The sequence below is a fragment of the Pyrus communis genome, chromosome 11 (assembly GCF_041283825.1).
Source record: "Pyrus communis isolate YQ-2024b chromosome 11, ASM4128382v1, whole genome shotgun sequence".
NCBI lineage: Eukaryota > Viridiplantae > Streptophyta > Magnoliopsida > Rosales > Rosaceae > Pyrus > Pyrus communis.
The window spans coordinates 29,203,282-29,221,196 of NC_142575.1; the positions used below are offsets into that span (position 1 = coordinate 29,203,282).

Genomic DNA, 17,915 nt, shown 5'->3' on the forward strand with positions numbered 1-17,915 from the left:
GTCGTTACTTAAAGCTTGTGACTTGGAGAAATTTTTCAATGTGATGAGAATACGGTTCGGTACACTAAATGTCATAATATAATTAGTTAGAAATTTTCTTTTTCAGGTTTTTAATCAATTATACTATGACACTTCGTATACTGGACCATGTTTCGGAAAAATGTCCCCGAGAAAAGTGGCAAATATCCAGTACGATCCAACAGCAAGAAGAAGAAGCAGGTTCCTAGTTCCTAGTTGCATGAAATGAATTGAATTGGATTGGTCACAGAAGGAATTAGCTAACAAAAGCAATCAGGAATAATCAGCAGCAAAAGCAAAAGCAAAAGCCATGGATCCCTACTTCCAGCAGAGACTCAGAGATGAAGTAATCTACCTCCACTCTCTCTGGCACCAAGGTCCCCCTTCCTCCTCCTCTAATCCTAACCCTAGATTCCACCAACCCAATCGCAATCCCAATCCCAATCCCAATCCCAATCCGTATAACAGACCCAGACCCAGAAGAAATGTTACAAACCCCTCGCAACCCGACCCCCTTCCCCAATCGGGTCATCAAGGCCCCTCCTCCTCCTCCTCCTCTAAGAGGAAGAGAAACAGAAATTCAAGGCACGAAAGAGAGAGACTGGCCAAGAAGAACCCCTCCCAACCCGACCCGCTTCCTCCGCATTCCGGCCCTCCTTGGCCCTGCCCCAGCCCCGCCCGTGACTCTACCCCGGGCTCATCCACCCAGTGGCCTGCAATACCCGCCAAGCCCAATTCGGCTTCGGTGGCCCAACCCCCTTCCCCCGCAGAACAAGCAAGGCTCGCTGCACTGAAACTGCAGCACGGCGCCCTGGACTCTTGCCGGGGGTTGTTTTCCGGCAATGCTGGGTTGGACGGGGAGGAGTCCGAGGCGGAAGAGAGTGAAGATGGAGAGGACTACTGGGTTGAGAACGGCGAAACAGAGGAGTACAAGGTGCTGTTGAATTTGTTTGTGGAGAGGAGTGAGCTGAGGAGGTACTATGAGGTGAATTATGAGAATGGGGAGTTCTGTTGCTTGGTGTGCGACGTGTTGGGAAAGAAGAAGAGGGTCAGGAGCTGTGTTGGGCTTGTTCAGCACTCGATTTCCATCACCAACACGAAGAAGAAGCGGGTTCATAGGGCTTTTGCACAGGTGGTGTGTAAGGTTTTGGGTTGGGATTTTGACAGGCTGCCGACGATTGTGCTCAAAGGCGAAAGGCTCGGCCTTTCGTTGGAGAAACGGGGCCAGGAACAAGTAAGTGGGGTTTTTTTTTCATTGTTTAATATTGCTTTGTGGTGGTGGTTGTTTTGGTGTATAGGAATTGGATTGAGTTGCGAATGTTGCAGGGTGAGGCTGACGTGAATGCTGGTTCATCTGAGGGAGTTTTGGTTTCTGTTGAAGACAATGTGGCACTTGAAAATGCTATGGAAGCTGAAATTTCTTTGGAAGACAATGTGGCATCGGAAAATGCTGTGGAAGACAATGTGGCACCCAAAGACGCTATGGAGGATGATGTAGCACCTGGAGACGCTATGGAAGACAATGTTGTACCTGAAAATGCTAGGGAAGATAATCTGGCAGCCAAAAACGCTGTGGAAGACAATCTGGTGACTAAAAATGCTATGGAAGACAATTTGCCAGCCGAAAAGGCTATGGAAATCGAAAACTCTGTGGAAAACAATGCGGTAGCAGAAAATGCCGTTGAAGACAATGTGGCAACTGAAAATTCTGTTGAAGAGATAGTGACAGCTGAAAATGCTGACGAAGATATTTTGCCAGCTGAAACCAATGCTGTGTGTAAAGAAGTAATGGATTGCCAGGTTAGTTATGTCTTTTGCTGTTTAACGTAATTTTTGGTTCATGAGTTTCGGACATAACAAAATTTGAATTTTTTTTCTTGTAATGTGATTTCTGATATGGGATATGTTTTTTCAGAAATCTTTCGAAGGTGATAATACAAATGAAAGCACAAAAAGCATGGATAACGGAATATCAGAAATGGAAGCAAACAAAGAAACAGTGGATACTTGGGTAAGATTATTGCTCTTAAATTGAACTAAATTGATAATCCACTTTTCAAATGAACTAGTTTTCGGTTTTTTTTTTCTTTCCCTTTTTTCTTTTCTTTTTAAATTTTATATTGATTTTAGCTACCCTGCCCAGGGCTTTGTTGGTTCAAAGAATTTAATGGCGTACGTACCTACTGCATTCTTGATCAAAATCATGTGTTATCCAAAAATTCTTATTTTTACTCACTTTTGTCAAATGCAGGGAACTGATCAAACAATGGTGTCAAAGAATGAATGGCCATGTAAAGAGTCCAGCATTTCCTCATCGACAGTGTTAGGTTGGCCGACCTTTACTTCTCCTCCAGCTTCTGCAACATGCTCTATTCCAGTGGAAGAACAAGCTAGGTCTGCTGCAGCGAGGATACAGCAGAAGGCCTTGAAAGAATGCCTGGATTTCTTTTCTGAGAAAGATGGCTCATACAGTGATGAAGACAACAGCGAAGATGACGAGGAAGGTGATTTGATGGATGAAGATGGGTGTGAGGAAAGTGAGCTAAAGTTCTTTTCAAGAATATTTACAGAGGCTGGTGAGTTGAGGAGTTTTTATGAGAAAAATTACGAAGGTGGGGAATTTTGCTGTTTGGTTTGTTGCGCATTAATGAAGAAAGGGTGGAAGAGGTTTAAAGGTGGTGTTGCGCTTCTTCAGCACTGCAATGCAATATTGAAGACAAAGAAGAAGGCGGCTCATAGGGCTTATGGGCAGGTTATTTGTAAACTCCATGGTTGGGATATTGGTCGGCCTCCAATCATTGGCTCCATGGATAAAACTCTAGGAGAACCTTTGTCAGAGTCGGACAATTTGCCGGTAAGTAATATGTGCGTATGATATGTTGACTATGGTTCTTCAGTTCTATAAGTATTATAAATTTGAACATTGCAGGGTGAAGTGGAGGAAAATGTTGACGATCACAAGGATAACATGGTTGTATCAAATGAAAATGTGGACTGCATGAGTGGTTATAATCGTGAAATGGTTTCAAATGAGGAATCTGATGTTGCTCACAGTAACGGAACATCAATGACACCTGAGATGCAGGTCAGTTTCAACTTGTTCTTTCCTCAACAAAGTCAAGCGAATCGCATATTATTATTTTGTGCGTACTGACGTGTATATACATCATAAATTCATAATAACATTTCAGTAACTCGGATCCCATTTTAAAATTGCAGGGTGTGCCCTTGGAAAATGTGGTTGTTTCAAATGAAAACATGGACTCTATCAGTGGTTATAATGGCGAAACAGTTCCAATAGAGGAATCTGATGGTGCTCACGGTGATGGAACATTTACGGTACCTGGGTTGCGGGTGAATTTGAACTCAGTTGTTCACTCCTCAACAAAGTCAGGCGAGTCGCAGGTTATTATCATTGGTGATAATGTGTATGTCATACATTCATAGTTACATCTGAGTGTTAGAACTTGGTTATAATTTTGAATTTGCAGGCTGTACCTGACAAAAATGTGGATGGTCGGAATGAAGATTTGAATGTCTTTGTGGAAAATTTAGAAACAGTGGTAATGTTGACATAACTGAGGTACGTGTTTGGCAATCCTAGTTATATTCGAGTGCAACGACATCGCTTTTCCCGGCAGGACAATCCTAAGAGAGATCAGCTTGGTCACAATGACGATTCGGTGTATCGATCATCATTTAAGTTGATCTTGTGAATCAGTGGTAGAATTTCGTATGTGGCACTTTTACACAGGTACTAAGTAATATTGTAAATGTCAACTTAGCTAAAGCTTTTGCAAGGCCATTCTTCAATGGACGAGTTGAATATATGCATGTCCTTTTGAAAGAGTTTCTTTCTTTTATTGTGACGGTCGCACTGCCACGTTATTATGTCTCTCGCTTGCACAAGATATTGGAAAGTTTTGAGTTAGGTTACAATGGTACTTACCAAACAGTACAAATTTTAATCAAAATCTAACTGGTGGAAAGATTCTTTAGATCCCTGTATGCAAAATCAAACCGTTGGTTTTTTAAATCACTCAGTGATACGTATTACCAATTAGCATCATTTAATACTGATTTGGTACTGAAGTGCTTTTATAAAAAGTAGGTATTAAAAAAAATTGAGCTCAAAAAGATGTTTGGTAAACACTTAAAAACAGCTTATTTTTACAGTTTTGGATGAAAAAAAAAACTGAAAACATGAAGGAGCAAAAATAAGCTTAGTCTTATAACACAGCAGAAACAGTTTTTTTTTTTTTTTTTTTCAAAACATGGCAATACCAAACCAACCCGAACTTTGAAAATTTCAAGTTCCTGGCCCAAGATTACAGATCTAGAACTTGCGGCCTCGGACATGAACTTGGAACTTGGAACTTGCGACCTAGACTGAGATTGCAAACTCCAAACCTCGAATCCAAGACCTTGAAACTTGAAAACCAACTCCCAAGTAACCCAAAACCTGAACTAAATATGATTTAATTTTAAATCTATTCAAATTTCAATGCAACAACTCCCAGTGTGCTTCAATTGGGTGCTCAGACCTTCGCAGAAACTTTTCATCGCCCATGTTTGTGACAAAGGGTCTTTGGCTCAATAGCTTCAGGGGATCATAATATACGAAAAAATCTACAGTACTCCGCCTCTTAGAGCCCTTAGATCCAACCCAACGGATTCAAAGAAAATTGGACAACCATTGGATTGGATCTAAGGGATCATCGAGGCGAAGTATTCAATAACCCAGAAATTTTCACCTTCAGTGTCATATCTTGAGGTGAAAACTTCGAATCTTTCATTCAAAGCCATTGAGATGCAACATGAACGCAAAACCGACCCCATACAACATTTTGCAATTATTTCTAATATTACATATATTAAACACCACCGATGATTTCAACAGCAGCCCATGACATACTCATACAAAAGCAACATTTACATAATAAGCATCGTCCAACCGAAACCGAAACGTTGAATTTTCTTATCTAGAGCGGAGCACATAATGGAAATCTCCACAGGCACCAGCACCAGCTCTTTAAATAAACATTAAGAGAAAAAAACAATACAAAAGAAATTATCTTACTCACACGCCAGTTTGGTGCCAAAGCTGGTAAGGCAAATAGCAAACGCCTGGAACGCTGACAAAGGCTGTCTATAATCCATGGTAAATGTATCATCACCCACTTTCCCGAACTGGAGAGCCGTTTCTTCGTCTCCTTTCCCTCCTGGTTGGCTTGGGTCCACAGCTGCAACCAGTTGAAAGTTCTTTACTGATGCTACCGTGACCCGACCATGGAAATTCAAACACCAGCACTGCAACTGATCATGCCATCTTGGAGCTTTGTTCCTCAAAGAGGTGTAACCAGAACTTGTAGAAGCTGTTTTCTTCAACTTTAAATTGTCCAAAGGTTTTCCAATGGAAGTTTCATCTGATGGTGGGCAAATAAGCGGACAAATCATCCTCCTTGGACCTCTTGATTTTAGAAGGTTGAACTTGTAAGAGACCTGCCCAACTTCAAAGTTGCCTGCCGGAACTTGGGGGCTTATTTGCTTGCTTGCAAAACGACGAGTAGACCTACTGCTAGCAGGCTTTGCACCACTATGCGGTGGCTGACTGTCATAGATTGTAAAATTGGTGCCCAGAAAATCGGAGCTGAAAAAGTTTTAAGAAACCATGTTAACATTCAAATTTGTTATTTTAATTCAATGTAATGAAACCTCCTAAAAAACCAGTCAAGCTGATTCTGAATTCTAAAAAATGAGATCATGTCGACCTAACTTGGTATAAAACCTCTTACAGACATTCCAAAAAATGGTCTTCTAACTAAACTTCCTTTCCCAAGAATGTCTTACCTTAATTTTCCCACATAAGCATTACTTCCTTGGGATATGTCATCAGCATCAAGTGATATTATATACTCAGTGTTAGTGCCATGCCTGTATCTCCGCGCTGCTAAAAGAAACTTTCCCTTATCGGTGAATGCTGGGAAGGGGAGAGGAAAAAAAATATCACAGGAGAATGAGAAAACATTCAACCTTTAAGCATCCATGCAAGCTGTCAAGAGCCACTCACATAAAAAGTATCAAATAAAACAAAAGATTAACTCCACTGTATTCAATAGGAGTATTAAGTAGGAAACGAGAGTTACTATAGTCCCAATCTTCAGCACAACTAAACGACTACCATAAATAATAATTTGTCTGCGTCACAAACAAAAAGAGTCACAGTAAGATAAGCCTTTCAAACTTAAAAGTCTACTCTACAAAAGTAATTTTCAGTATCAACCAAGTGCTCCTTCAAAATTTCATCTTCAGCAAATGGTTAACAGTTTAAAACCTATAACTCTCTATTTGTTAGAGCTAGACCTGCTCTTTACATGTAATTAGGTTAGGGAAGGCTGCGAACCAAATTGATAAAAAGCCAAAAGCTATGTAAGACCAAGATATTAAACGTTTTGTTTGACAATTCTGAGATTGCCCAGATCCTGCTGAGTCAAGTCAACTTAGCAATTCAATCGCCCCGAAAATCTATGTAAGACCAAGATATTAAACGTTTTGTTTGACAATTCTGAGATTGCCCAGATCCTGCTGAGTCAAGTCAACTTAGCAATTCAATCGCCCGGAAAAATCTTTCATTTTTGCCGTCACATTAAAGTCAACTTAAAGAGGGTTGACCCAAGAAATTTTCCCCCCTTCGAGTATTGACTTTGGTGACTTACCGGTCAAATTTTGAAATAGTAAAAGTAAAACAGCTTCTGAAGACACATAGGAGTAAGTAACCCTGAAGTTGTTCTCATGTACATACTTACATGGGGTAAGTGCAAGATAAAGGTAAAACGTTGAGGTCTTCTTGTTTCGTTTTATTAGACATTGGTGGGGAAAATCGCGTGGTCCTGGCTGCAAGAATGACAAAAGTGTAAGATCATCAGTTTCAGATCAATTTATTAAAAAACACTAAATTTAAACCACCTAACACGGTACTATCGTCAATGATAAACCGGAAGCAACTTAATATTAAAACTTCAATCTCGCTTCAAGACATGACTGGAAACAAGATAACCAGAAGCATAAAAGAAACAATCTTACAATTTCACTCTGTTTTTTCTCCGTATGGACTATCATTAGAGTATAAAAATAATCTGCCAAAAAATCCATAATTTCTTCATTAACAGTTTAGATTTTAGTTCTGCTAAATGGAGACATAACTTAGTATAGGGAATTTCATAAAATTCATTGTTTTTCAGACAAAACGCAAGATTCAAAACACTATACAAAATACAAATGTCTAGGTATTTTCTGGGAAAAGCATGTATAAATTAACTTCCAAATTCTTGGTTAACAAGTATACACTCATACCCCAAAGGAGGAACCAAATCAGCTGCAAAATGGGGAGAATATTGATTAAACCCACAAAAGGATATAAACGTGGTGTTTCAAGGCATGCAACTTCTTAACAATGCACATTCTCCAAATATTGCTCTTTTTTCCTCAGAATTACGCAAATTCACTCTGATCACAGATGAAGCCTGCGATCCAATAAAGTTTTAAGCTATTTCATATTCCTTGATCTTGCGAATTGCTATCATCCAAGAAAATACGTTTATAATTGCAGACTTCAATAGTAAATTTCATTTTTGAAACCAATCACGACATCGTGCTCAAAGGGGGAACTAAAACAGCAGCAAATGGGGAAGAATGTTGAGCTAACCCCGCATAAGGATACAAATGTGGTGTGTTTCAAAGCATACACCTTCAATGCACATTCTTTGAAAGTCACTCACTTTTTTTCAAAATTCACTCTGTTCACAGATGAGCCCCCTTGGCATCCCCATCAAAGTTTTCAGATTCCAACAGTGAATTTCACAATTAGTTTTTGGGAAACTGCAGAATGCGAAATCTTCCAGGAAAAAAACAACTTTCCACACAATCATTACCGATCTTCTAAAAACTATTCAAATTCCAAATTACACAAACTCATTTAACCTAAATTCTCCTAAAAACTAAACAAACAAATCGAAAATTACATCGCCAAGGGCATACCTGTTTAAGGCACGAAGGGAAGGTAATTTTGCCACTGTACGAAGGAGACCGCGCGATCTCCTTGGTGATATCCCTCCACCGCTTGCAGACACAGGCACAAGCGACGACGTTTTTGCGGTGCGGCCACTTGTCCTCGCTGGCCTCCACTCTCCGTATGATCTCGCCGAGCAGCTCCGGGAGCATATCCGACCACGAAGACGACGACGGCGACGAAGATGAGTCAGCACAGTCGGAGTCGCGGACGACTCTGCGGCCGCCCCCACTCGCCTGATCCTCGTCGCTGAGCTTCAATTCCCGGAACGATTTGGAGAATTTCCGGGATCGAAAGGCTTTCCGCAGAGACATGGCTTCGGATTGGGGCTATAGGGTTAGGGTTCCGATCTCGAATTCGCTGGTAAAGAGAAGCAATTTTTTTCCTTATAGAGAGACAAGAGAGCGAGAGTGGAAGGGGTTGATGATGAATGAGAGAAATGAGTTGTGACAGAGTGACGAGGCTGTGACGAGTGATATTTTGGAGGCCAATGGGAGAACAAGGATTGGACGCGTGGGGAGATTGAATGTGAAGGTAAAGGGGCGTTGGGTGACGGGGATGTGAGGTTAGTGGTGTAGTCAAAGTGTGGTTGGCGTTTGACTGGTCCTATTCAACGTAACAGCTGAAACCCGTTAGCGGCAGAGTACCGTAACCAGTGAAGGCCATTTATGGCTTATACTTTCTTTGTGTCTCGTTTTTGTTGTAGTTCTATTTTAGTTAAGAATGTGATTGTGTAAATATAATAAATCGTTATAAGATTCTATAATATTTTTTTGATAGTTTTTTTTAATTGTAATGTATTACTTGAAAGACGAGAATATTTTAAAAATAAAATGATTGTCTAATTCTAATAATTTATTGTCACTTAGTACTACATTTAGTGTTATTCCTTTTTATTTGTAAATGAAATGTCTTAGTTTCATTCTCATCTAAAGAGAATTCGAACTACATTATTGTTAGCTCATTGTGACTTGTGAGGCTTAACCAACGCTTCACCCTTTAGTGGAGATAATATTGTTTATTCAACAAAAACAAATTCCAATAATTTATTCTTAATTAAGGATAAATACGAATATTAGCATAACTAACTACGATATTGAAACAATATTATTCTTAGTATTCTACAACCAATGGGATAAAATTAGTGGGATTAGGTCCATCTTCCCTTAGAACGTATGAAACTTTCTCATCTTCTGCAGAAAACCTTCTTTGCATGACGCGATTTTTTTGTATTTCCCAAAAATGTCTTGAACAAAAGATATATCATCAAGGCGTCGCATGATACCTGATCCTTTTCTTCTTGCCTAACTCCCTATCTCTTATTTTTGCTTCATCTTTAGCCTTGTCTTGCTCCATATTCATTGCATATTGGCGAGCCAATTCGAAAACTAATTTTAGTAACCATTATTTGAAGAATTCCCTCTTGCAACTCTTTTCTTAGCAACCTTCTTACCAATAGGCCTTGAGGTGTCTTGGGTTTGTGTGAGCAATTCAATTGGGGTCTCCTATGGTGCCTCCAATGATGATTCTTCAGTAGTTGATTCGTGTAGGAGAGTCTCGTTCAATACAACGTGGACCACTAAGCTGAACTTTGTACTTTAGAGTATGCTTCATAATGTTTCAACATTTATGCATCGTGAATGATTCCTTGTTTTCAAGATTGAACCACATTTGTGCCTATAGTTGCTGAAACAAAAATTATGAAACAACATAATTGTTGGAACCAAATTTGCGTATATTTGCGGACAGAAACAAAATCCAATCAAAATTACCCATGGACTATAGCGACGGAAGAATGAGGTTGATTGGAGGGTGTGATTGAATCCAAATCCGATTGCTTACATATCTCCATGGAGGGTGTGATTGAATCCAGATCTGACTGCGTACATATCTCTAGGGGAGGAGAATCAAATCTAACAAAATGTTATTACCTCATTGACTAGATTATCGTCACTTCAATCGATAAATTACTTTTGTTTTTGCGAGAGCTTTTTGGCAAGCTTTCAAATCTTTATGTAAATGTTTGTACCTACTTAATAGAGATTGATCGGTTTGGGGTGTACCTTGAATTAGCTCGACAAATTGTGCTTAAATCCTATTCCACATTTGTTGCACCCTCATCTCATTTCTCGTGATCATGTCATGAGTAGCACACACCCAACCCTCAAGCAAAGCAATGTCTTCCTCGATCAACCAAGTTGTTTTCTCTCAATTTTTTATTTTTTTTGGTAAAAAAAGAATTTGAAAGTAGAAAACAAATATGGAAGATTATTATAAAAGTAAATATTAATTGAGCTGTATATGAGGAATGAAGTAAATAATTGGGTATTTGTAGAATAATAAAACAAAAAATCCTAATTTAAAAAAAATTTGTGCTATTAGAATAATCTCAATCATTACTTTTCTGCTCATCTGAAATCCGGCGCACTAGAACGTGTTATGTGGCACAACGGTAAATATTTTTTAAGTTTTTTAACCGTTGGAAATCTAACGGCTCATAAATGCCACTTCATATAGCATTTGGTGGCTTCTGTTAGACTCATGCTGTCACATCCGGTCTCGGGCTCGACTCCACCGTAGCACGATATTATTCACTTTGGGCCCCGACCACGCCCTTACGATTTTATTTTTGGGAACTCACACAAGAACTTCCCATTGGGTCACCCATCCTGAGATTGTTCTCGCATGAACTCGCTTAACTTCGGAGTTCCTACGGAACCCGAAGCCAGTGAGCTCCCAAAAAGTCTCGTGCTAAGTAGAGATGAGAATATACATATAAGGCTTACATGATCCACTCCCTTGGGGCGATGTGGGATGTTATACATGCAATAGGCCCCACAAAGGTAGAAGCTGATGGCCAACTTACTGAGTTCACGCATGCAGTGCAAGCGCCCGACACACAAAAAAAATAAAAAATCAAAATCAAAATGTAACTAACATCAGCTTTGTCCATTGGCGCAAAGCGGGGCTTTGAATGTTCGGGCCTTTAGGCGGACCTTGCTTGGCCCACCACTTGCTCTTCCCAATTTAGACCGGTGGAGGAAGGTTTGGGGGTGGAAAGCAAGTTTAGGGCCTTGCCTTTGCCTTGCACCAATCGGTGAAAGTGCTCTTAATGCGGAAGATTTTTACTTTTTAATGTTTTTATAGAATTCTGCATAAAAGACCAAATTATTTTTTTTTACCATCTTTTGATTGACAAAGAGAATTTCTCAATAAGAAATATAGATGTAAGATATTTTTTGAATTATTATAAGATAGTAACGAAACTATCCAAATTCAAACGTGAAAATCAAGTACAAATGCATAATGTAATTATGAAAGTGTTTGTTGATCTTATTGTGGCTGATGTCTTTCCCTCGTAAGCATATGGGCAGAGGCTTAAGGTGTTCGTACGAAGGAGAAATCGCAATTAGTTTTTCTCCATGCAGTGTTATGCAACATTCGTCTTTCTTTTTCGGTGGTTTATGTGGAAGGACTTTGTCAGAGTGGAAAGGCATGTACTTCGTCTGAGAAGAGAGGCATGCTGGTTGAGCATGTTGAAGTTTGGCTAAAAGTGGTTATGACTATTGACGGTTGAGAGAAATCGTCAACCATTCCTGTATTTTGTTTATTTTCTTTTCCTTTTGTATCTTCATTTCATTTTCAATCAGGTAATACTAGAAAGATCCCAATTTTAAATTAAATTTTGTAAACTAAATAATGTGATTGTTGATGATTAAATTATTATTTAAGTGTTGATTAACATGTTTATTTCCTATTGGTGATCCACATGGTCGGCCCTGGCCCAGTGCCAGCAGGATGACCATTTAGGGCCCCAAAAAATCAAGGCACAAAAAATATTAGGGTATTTTTATATGAGTTTATTTTATATTAGTATAAATAGTAAACATTTTGATTAATTATCAAAATGTTTCTTTTGTAACAATATATCTGCTGCATTTATTATGTATAAGATTGCGTGTTTGGTCCTCGTAAGTCGTAATGTCTCTCATTTTTATTTTTTGAATTGTTTCACAGACACATGAGCTTTTTTATTTTTCTACAGCACCAAATTATTTCTCAATTATTGACAAAGAAAAAAAATTATTTCTCAATTATTTTTTTATACGAACTTTTCAATTATTTTTAGTCCATATATATTAAAAACGAAAAAAAACTAGTGAACAATCTTCCCCTTTCTTAAGAAAATTAGTACATGAATACTTCCTCCTTTCTAAAAAAATTTAAGTTTAAACTTTCTTTTTTCATCTCATTGGTGATTCAACGCCAAATTTTTTTTCATGAATCATCAAATTAATATCCAAATTCAAACTTGTCGTCATGATTTTTGCAACAGTACTTCGGCCAAAAGGTGTTAGAAATTAGACTTTCATTTTATAAATTAAAAACTAAAAATCAATAAGAATTGATTTTTGACACATCCTGATCCCGGTGTTTGAAGGACAACGGGATGCCCATGTGTTGGCCGACATCCGAGGGTGACGCAAGCCATTTCATGAATGCATATGTCAAGAACATGTAAAACATGCATATACTTTTTGCGCATAACAACGCAATATAGTATTCAAGTACAAACCTTAATAAAATATAATATTCAACTGCCAACAATTTAAAAGTGATAATGCATGACATGTTCAGAGCATACTACTAATTCAAAATACAAGTGGAAGGAATACTAGAAAGTGTGATTACAAAAGATGTCCTACGTAAAGAGGAGGACACTAATTCACTGATATGGGAATGCCTTGTAGCTTGGATCGTATGCCTCATTCCTAGGTCCTGAAGGGGGCGCAAAACAAAACATGAGTAGACCAAGTTTATATATAAGTAATACTAAAACAGTTATTCTTCAACGTACTAACCCCCAGTTTTAGAAAACTCATATAGCATAATAAGTAATAAGTTTTCCGAAAACCCTAGCATGCCATAAAACCTTCATAAAACATATATCGTATACAGTGTGCTTAGTAGTGGTATCACAATTGCCTGAAGACACTACATCGCCCACTCGAAGGCACTACATCGCCTGCCCGAAGGCACATGTATGAATATCCACTAAGTAAGCACAGAAAATCATGAACATAATATTTCCAAAATATATCTCATTGGAGCTTAATAGCTCAAACATCATATCATAAATCATATTCATAAGTATGTCAGTAACGTAAATTCAATAAAGCATGATATATCATAAAGCGTAAATGCGATAACTCAATAAACGTTTCATAAAATGTAGTCATAAAATCATGTTTTTCATGTGTGCATTTCTATAATAAAATCATGCATTTTAGAAGGGGTCCACTCACAGATACTCCCGTCATCGAAGAGTCGTTCGAACTAGGGAGGACAGAAACACCACTAACAAACGCACCTAAACACATAAAGGGACCAATTAATAAAACTCTACTAAAACGATTGAATTTGAGAAAATGGACGTTGTAATCGAATTCAGGACGTCGAAAAACCTAAGGGGGGACCTCGGGTTCCCCCATACACCGCCGAGGCAGCGGCCCGGGAGGCCACGGGCCGAGATAAGTCGCAGACGGTGCTGTGGTTGTCGCCATGGATGGCGGCGGAGCACGGTACCTCCGGGGAAGCACGTGTGCTCTATGCATCGGCCATCGCTGCACCACGTGCAACCTCACGCGCCAGCGAGTAAAGGTTGCTTGCCTTCCTCGCGAAGCCTGAAATTGGCCGGTTTCTGGGCTCAACTTCCCGAGCTCCTTTCGAGCTTGTTTCTCAACCATTTTCGATGTTTCAAAAGCCAAAATGAAGCTTGACACTAGTTGGGACCGAGTTGGGATCGAGTGGTGGTCGGAGTTGCTCGAAAAATGGCTGCAAAGCGACGGTCCTAGCCTGAAAACTTAGGAAGCTTTCCCCGTGAGTTTCCTACGTCCAAACATCAAAAAAAACTTCTTAAAACTACTCTCAAACATACATCAAGGCACGATCTACAACTTTTGGGCAAGGTTCGAGGCTTACCTTAGTCAGAGAAGGTGGAAACTCGTCGGAGAGCTTCGGTGAACAGTGAATGCACTGTGCAGTGAAATATGAAGGTTTTGGAGGGTTTTCTTCGTTTCTAAGTTCACAGGGAAGAAGGTGAAGCTTTTTTTGAGTGAAAACCCTCGAGGAAGGTTGGTTTGAGAGAGACTCGAGGGGTAGATAGGGAGAGAGTGTAAAGAGATGTGTGACTTTAGAGGGAGAGAGGGTTCACATAAATGGGAAAGGGAGAGGGGGTCACATGGGAAGGGATATGGCCAACGGACAAGGGACAAAGAAAGGGTCCTAATGGCTCGCCAATTAAGGCCACTAAAGACGAAACGTGAAATATTCGAAAAACGTTTGACGTTTCAAAACATAAAAACTTCGTTATAGCTCCAAATTCAAATTTGTTCACACCCACGCATTCATGGCAATGTGTACGATAAGAATAAACTAAGAAAATTAGTAACAAGCATTACGTCGAGATGATCAACGAAAGTCAACGTTCATACCTTAAAGGCAATTTGGTAATTTCATACGTTCCATAATATAAAATAAGAAAAATCAAGGACGAGGTATTACAATTTTAGCTGATCAATGAAGAGAAAGAAGATGGAGTACGTTGCTCCTCTTGGATTCGATTACTCATCAAATATAAATGAGCAAGATAACCATTGCAGCCCACTCACGCCTACAACATGAGTCAACTATCACATGCACAACACATCTCTAACTTAAGACACACAGATGCTACAATAGCTATTATTCATATAACCTATGAGCTAATTCTAATCTTAGGTATTCATTTCAAACAATAACATAAGAAAAAATAACCCCATAAATTCAACATTTAAACAAAGTGTTGTCTGCACAAATGTTTACATTTTCTGTACAATTCTAGGTTTTGACTATTAGAAAGTATTCATCTCTCAATCTAAATCTTTCCAATTAATTTTATTTTACTTTTAATTTTGACATTGTTTATTTATTAAATTATGCTCTCTACATGACAAAGGTTTTGTCTCCTCCAGCATTTGAAATTTTGCCCCAGACGTTTAGAAATTCTTTGAAAATTTGTTGACACATAATTTAATTTGCAAATTTAATTTCCTAATTAACGTAATGTTTCGACCAAAAAAATAGTTGGCTCACTGTCTCACAAGCACATGATCATGAGCCGCGTTAAGGATTAGCACTGGCAAACTCTCTTAAATTCTCTAATTTGTTTCGTAGATCAGGAGGGTTGCCCACATACACATTCATAACTGGATGAATAATCCAACGGCAACAACAAAAATGCATGCATAAGCAGTTGTTATCGACTGGTTGATCTCAATTGATGTCTTACTTGGCACGTCCTTAGCATGACAAGTAACGTCCATGCAGAAGCACAGGTGGCAGCTTGCATGCCAATGGGGCCTCACACGATGCCACGTCAAAATATCTTCGAACTACGTACCATCAATTTGGACCTTTGACGAAAGCCTTTTGTCTCCTTTCTTTCCTTTTTTTAATTATTTTATTATTATTATTTTTTTAATACATTGATATTTTTACATTAAAAGGAAGAAAAATTCGGCTAAATCACACAATGGGTAACCTAATTTGATATCAAATTCTCTATTCACGAGATTCGAACCGAAAATGAAGAAAAATACTACCACACCGTAGTACTAAGTGCCCTTTCTTTCCTTTTTTTCACAACAAAAAAAAAATACTTCGTTTCCCTCTACGAAGCATTCAATTCAAAGCATATACTACTCCAACGGTGAAAGATAATGCGATTAATTCTTTATTTGATCAACGGTGCTGATGGGAAGATTCAAAACACGAAAAGATCAACGTTAAACAACCTACTTACTATGTTGGTAGTACTTCAGACTGCAAACAAATTAACGACAGTGTGTACCCGATTAACTTCCGCCAACGATCAAAAAACACCGTCTGATTAACATAACCGAAATTCAGACATTCCCACGCCGACGGTCCTGATTCAACCCCCAGCCGCGGACACCAAACTGCAACTCGGCAGCTGCAATCAAGAACTCCACAGCCTGCTGTGGAGTCAGCAGTTCCACCACTTTTCTCAGAGTCTTCAGCCGCAGTTCGTCAGCCTTCTTCAACACACTCACCAACAATCCCATGTTCGTCTCCAGATTAGTGCATGCGCCCATCAGCTCACACGCCCCGTCTTGCCACTCCGATAACTCATCGGATATCGCATTCTCCTCTTTCACCTGCTCCAAAAAATGAAGTAACTAGCTAGCATCATTTAATTAGACCACTGATTCCAATATTTTTCTTGTAAGAATATGTAAAGTTATAAAATCACATGTAGAACGCCGAGTGTTTTGTTCACTCCACCAAAAGATGCTATTTAGCGATCCAAAAACGTCAACATGCAAATGCAATCTCATCTAATCGTTTGTAAGGGAATGAACAGTGCAAAAAATAAATTTTTTTTTGGGGTGCTAATAGATGCTTTTGTAAATTACAAGAATTAAGTGCGAGTTCCAAATTTATATTAACCAATCCACATTTTCTGATATAATTAAAAACTTGTTGTAAACTTGAAATGTCAATAATCCAACAGTTACAAAAATATTGTTGCGATATGATGACACTGTAGAATTTATTTTTTTTAGTTCAATTATTTTAGAAAGTTTTTGTTATTGATGTGGTTTATATACTTACAGTTTCGCACTGGAGGTCACTGACGCGGCGGAACTGGGAGGGGGTGAGGTCCCCAAGGTCACCGGTGCGGTGGCCCCGGAGGATGTCAACGATGTGAGCCTCAAAGTGGATGGAGGACTCGGAGTAGACAAGGTGGAAGGCAGTGGTGGGGCGCCAGCCGCCGATCCAGTGGAGGGAGCGCTCGAGGGTGGTGGCCCAGGGGGCAACAAAGACGGCGAGGGCGTCGCGCTCCACGGCAAGGGACTTGACACGGTAGTACTCGGCGTAGTGGGCCATGACTTTCTGGACGACGTGGAGGAGTTGGCGGTGGTGGTCAGGAGTTGTGGGGGGTCTGGGACAAGTGGAGAGCTGGTGGACGAGGTGGTGAAGCTGTTCAAACCACGCCTCGTAGAAGCTGGTGAAGCTGCTCATTGTGGTGGTTGGGGGTTTAGTTTACTTGTCTACGACCGTTGATGAAAGTTTGGAGGGTTTTATCTTTGGTTTGTTGTGATGCCAAATTGAACAGTAGGGCACGTACATGGCTACGTGGAAGCAAGTTGGGCCACGCGGAAAATTTATAAAATGCCTCTTTAATATAGTTCTTCAGAGTAAGATAATTTATTAATGTTAGAAAACGAGGACTTAATCAAACAAACTTTACGACTTAGTAATTGTAAATCTATGAATATCACTAAATAATAAGTAAAAGGAACTATAAATGTAACATTGAAGTGATTAATTAAAAACAGTTTAATCTTAAAGAACCAAACAAAAAAAAAAAGTTTCAAGAACTTTAACTTTTAAGTTTTACTTGAATGTTAAACATTATTATATAATAAAACAAATTTGTTTTTAGGGTGTTATTATTAGCATTGTAAATCTCGCATTGTGCACTTCAAATGTTTATATTTAAAAAAAAACAACTTTTTCAAGGAATGTACAATAAGATTTTAAAGTACTACAAAAATAATTTTTTAATGAGGTCGTTTTTTAATTTTCTAAATTAAACATTAGTTTCTTTTAAGAATTTGATTAAACATTTTTCCTACAGTTAAGGTCCCACATATTTTAATGCAATATTGCACGATTTGCCCTTATAATGTACCTTTAATTGATTAATAATTATCATATTAATATCCCAAGTCTCCTAAATGTAGTGCATAAGTTTTAAAAA

The 17,915-nt window shown here is 38.9% G+C and overlaps 3 protein-coding genes across 5 annotated transcripts; 1 reads left to right on the forward strand and 2 right to left on the reverse strand.

Annotated features, from left to right (window-relative positions):
- Window positions 1-105: 105 nt before the first annotated feature.
- On the forward strand, window positions 106-3,865 carry LOC137741905 (uncharacterized). Of its 3 annotated transcripts, none has more exons than XM_088679728.1 (7): window positions 106-1,252; window positions 1,345-1,818; window positions 1,934-2,029; window positions 2,270-2,872; window positions 2,948-3,103; window positions 3,238-3,423; window positions 3,510-3,865. In XM_088679728.1, exons 1-7 carry the CDS (start codon window positions 329-331, stop codon window positions 3,594-3,596), a joined length of 2,526 nt encoding a protein of 841 aa, XP_088535854.1. In that variant the 5' UTR covers window positions 106-328; the 3' UTR covers window positions 3,597-3,865. The 3 variants fall into 3 exon arrangements, with proteins under 3 accessions (XP_088535854.1, XP_088535856.1, XP_088535855.1); XM_088679730.1 differs by having other exon boundaries at window positions 109-1,252; window positions 3,238-3,412; XM_088679729.1 differs by having other exon boundaries at window positions 109-1,252; window positions 3,238-3,372.
- Window positions 3,866-4,863: 998 nt separating this feature from the next.
- On the reverse strand, window positions 4,864-8,486 carry LOC137742025 (tubby-like F-box protein 7). The gene is made up of 4 exons (XM_068481757.2): window positions 8,056-8,486; window positions 6,825-6,912; window positions 5,869-5,998; window positions 4,864-5,668 (listed from the first exon to the last, which is right to left on the reverse strand). Exons 1-4 carry the CDS (start codon window positions 8,398-8,400, stop codon window positions 5,095-5,097), a joined length of 1,137 nt encoding a protein of 378 aa, XP_068337858.2. The 5' UTR covers window positions 8,401-8,486; the 3' UTR covers window positions 4,864-5,094.
- Window positions 8,487-15,837: 7,351 nt separating this feature from the next.
- LOC137741639 (transcription factor-like protein) lies at window positions 15,838-17,173 on the reverse strand. Its single transcript, XM_068481332.2, has 2 exons — window positions 16,763-17,173; window positions 15,838-16,305 (listed from the first exon to the last, which is right to left on the reverse strand). The coding sequence occupies exons 1-2, from the start codon at window positions 17,171-17,173 to the stop codon at window positions 16,033-16,035; spliced, it is 684 nt and encodes a 227-aa protein (XP_068337433.2). The 3' UTR covers window positions 15,838-16,032.
- Between the last annotated feature and the right edge of the window lie 742 nt (window positions 17,174-17,915).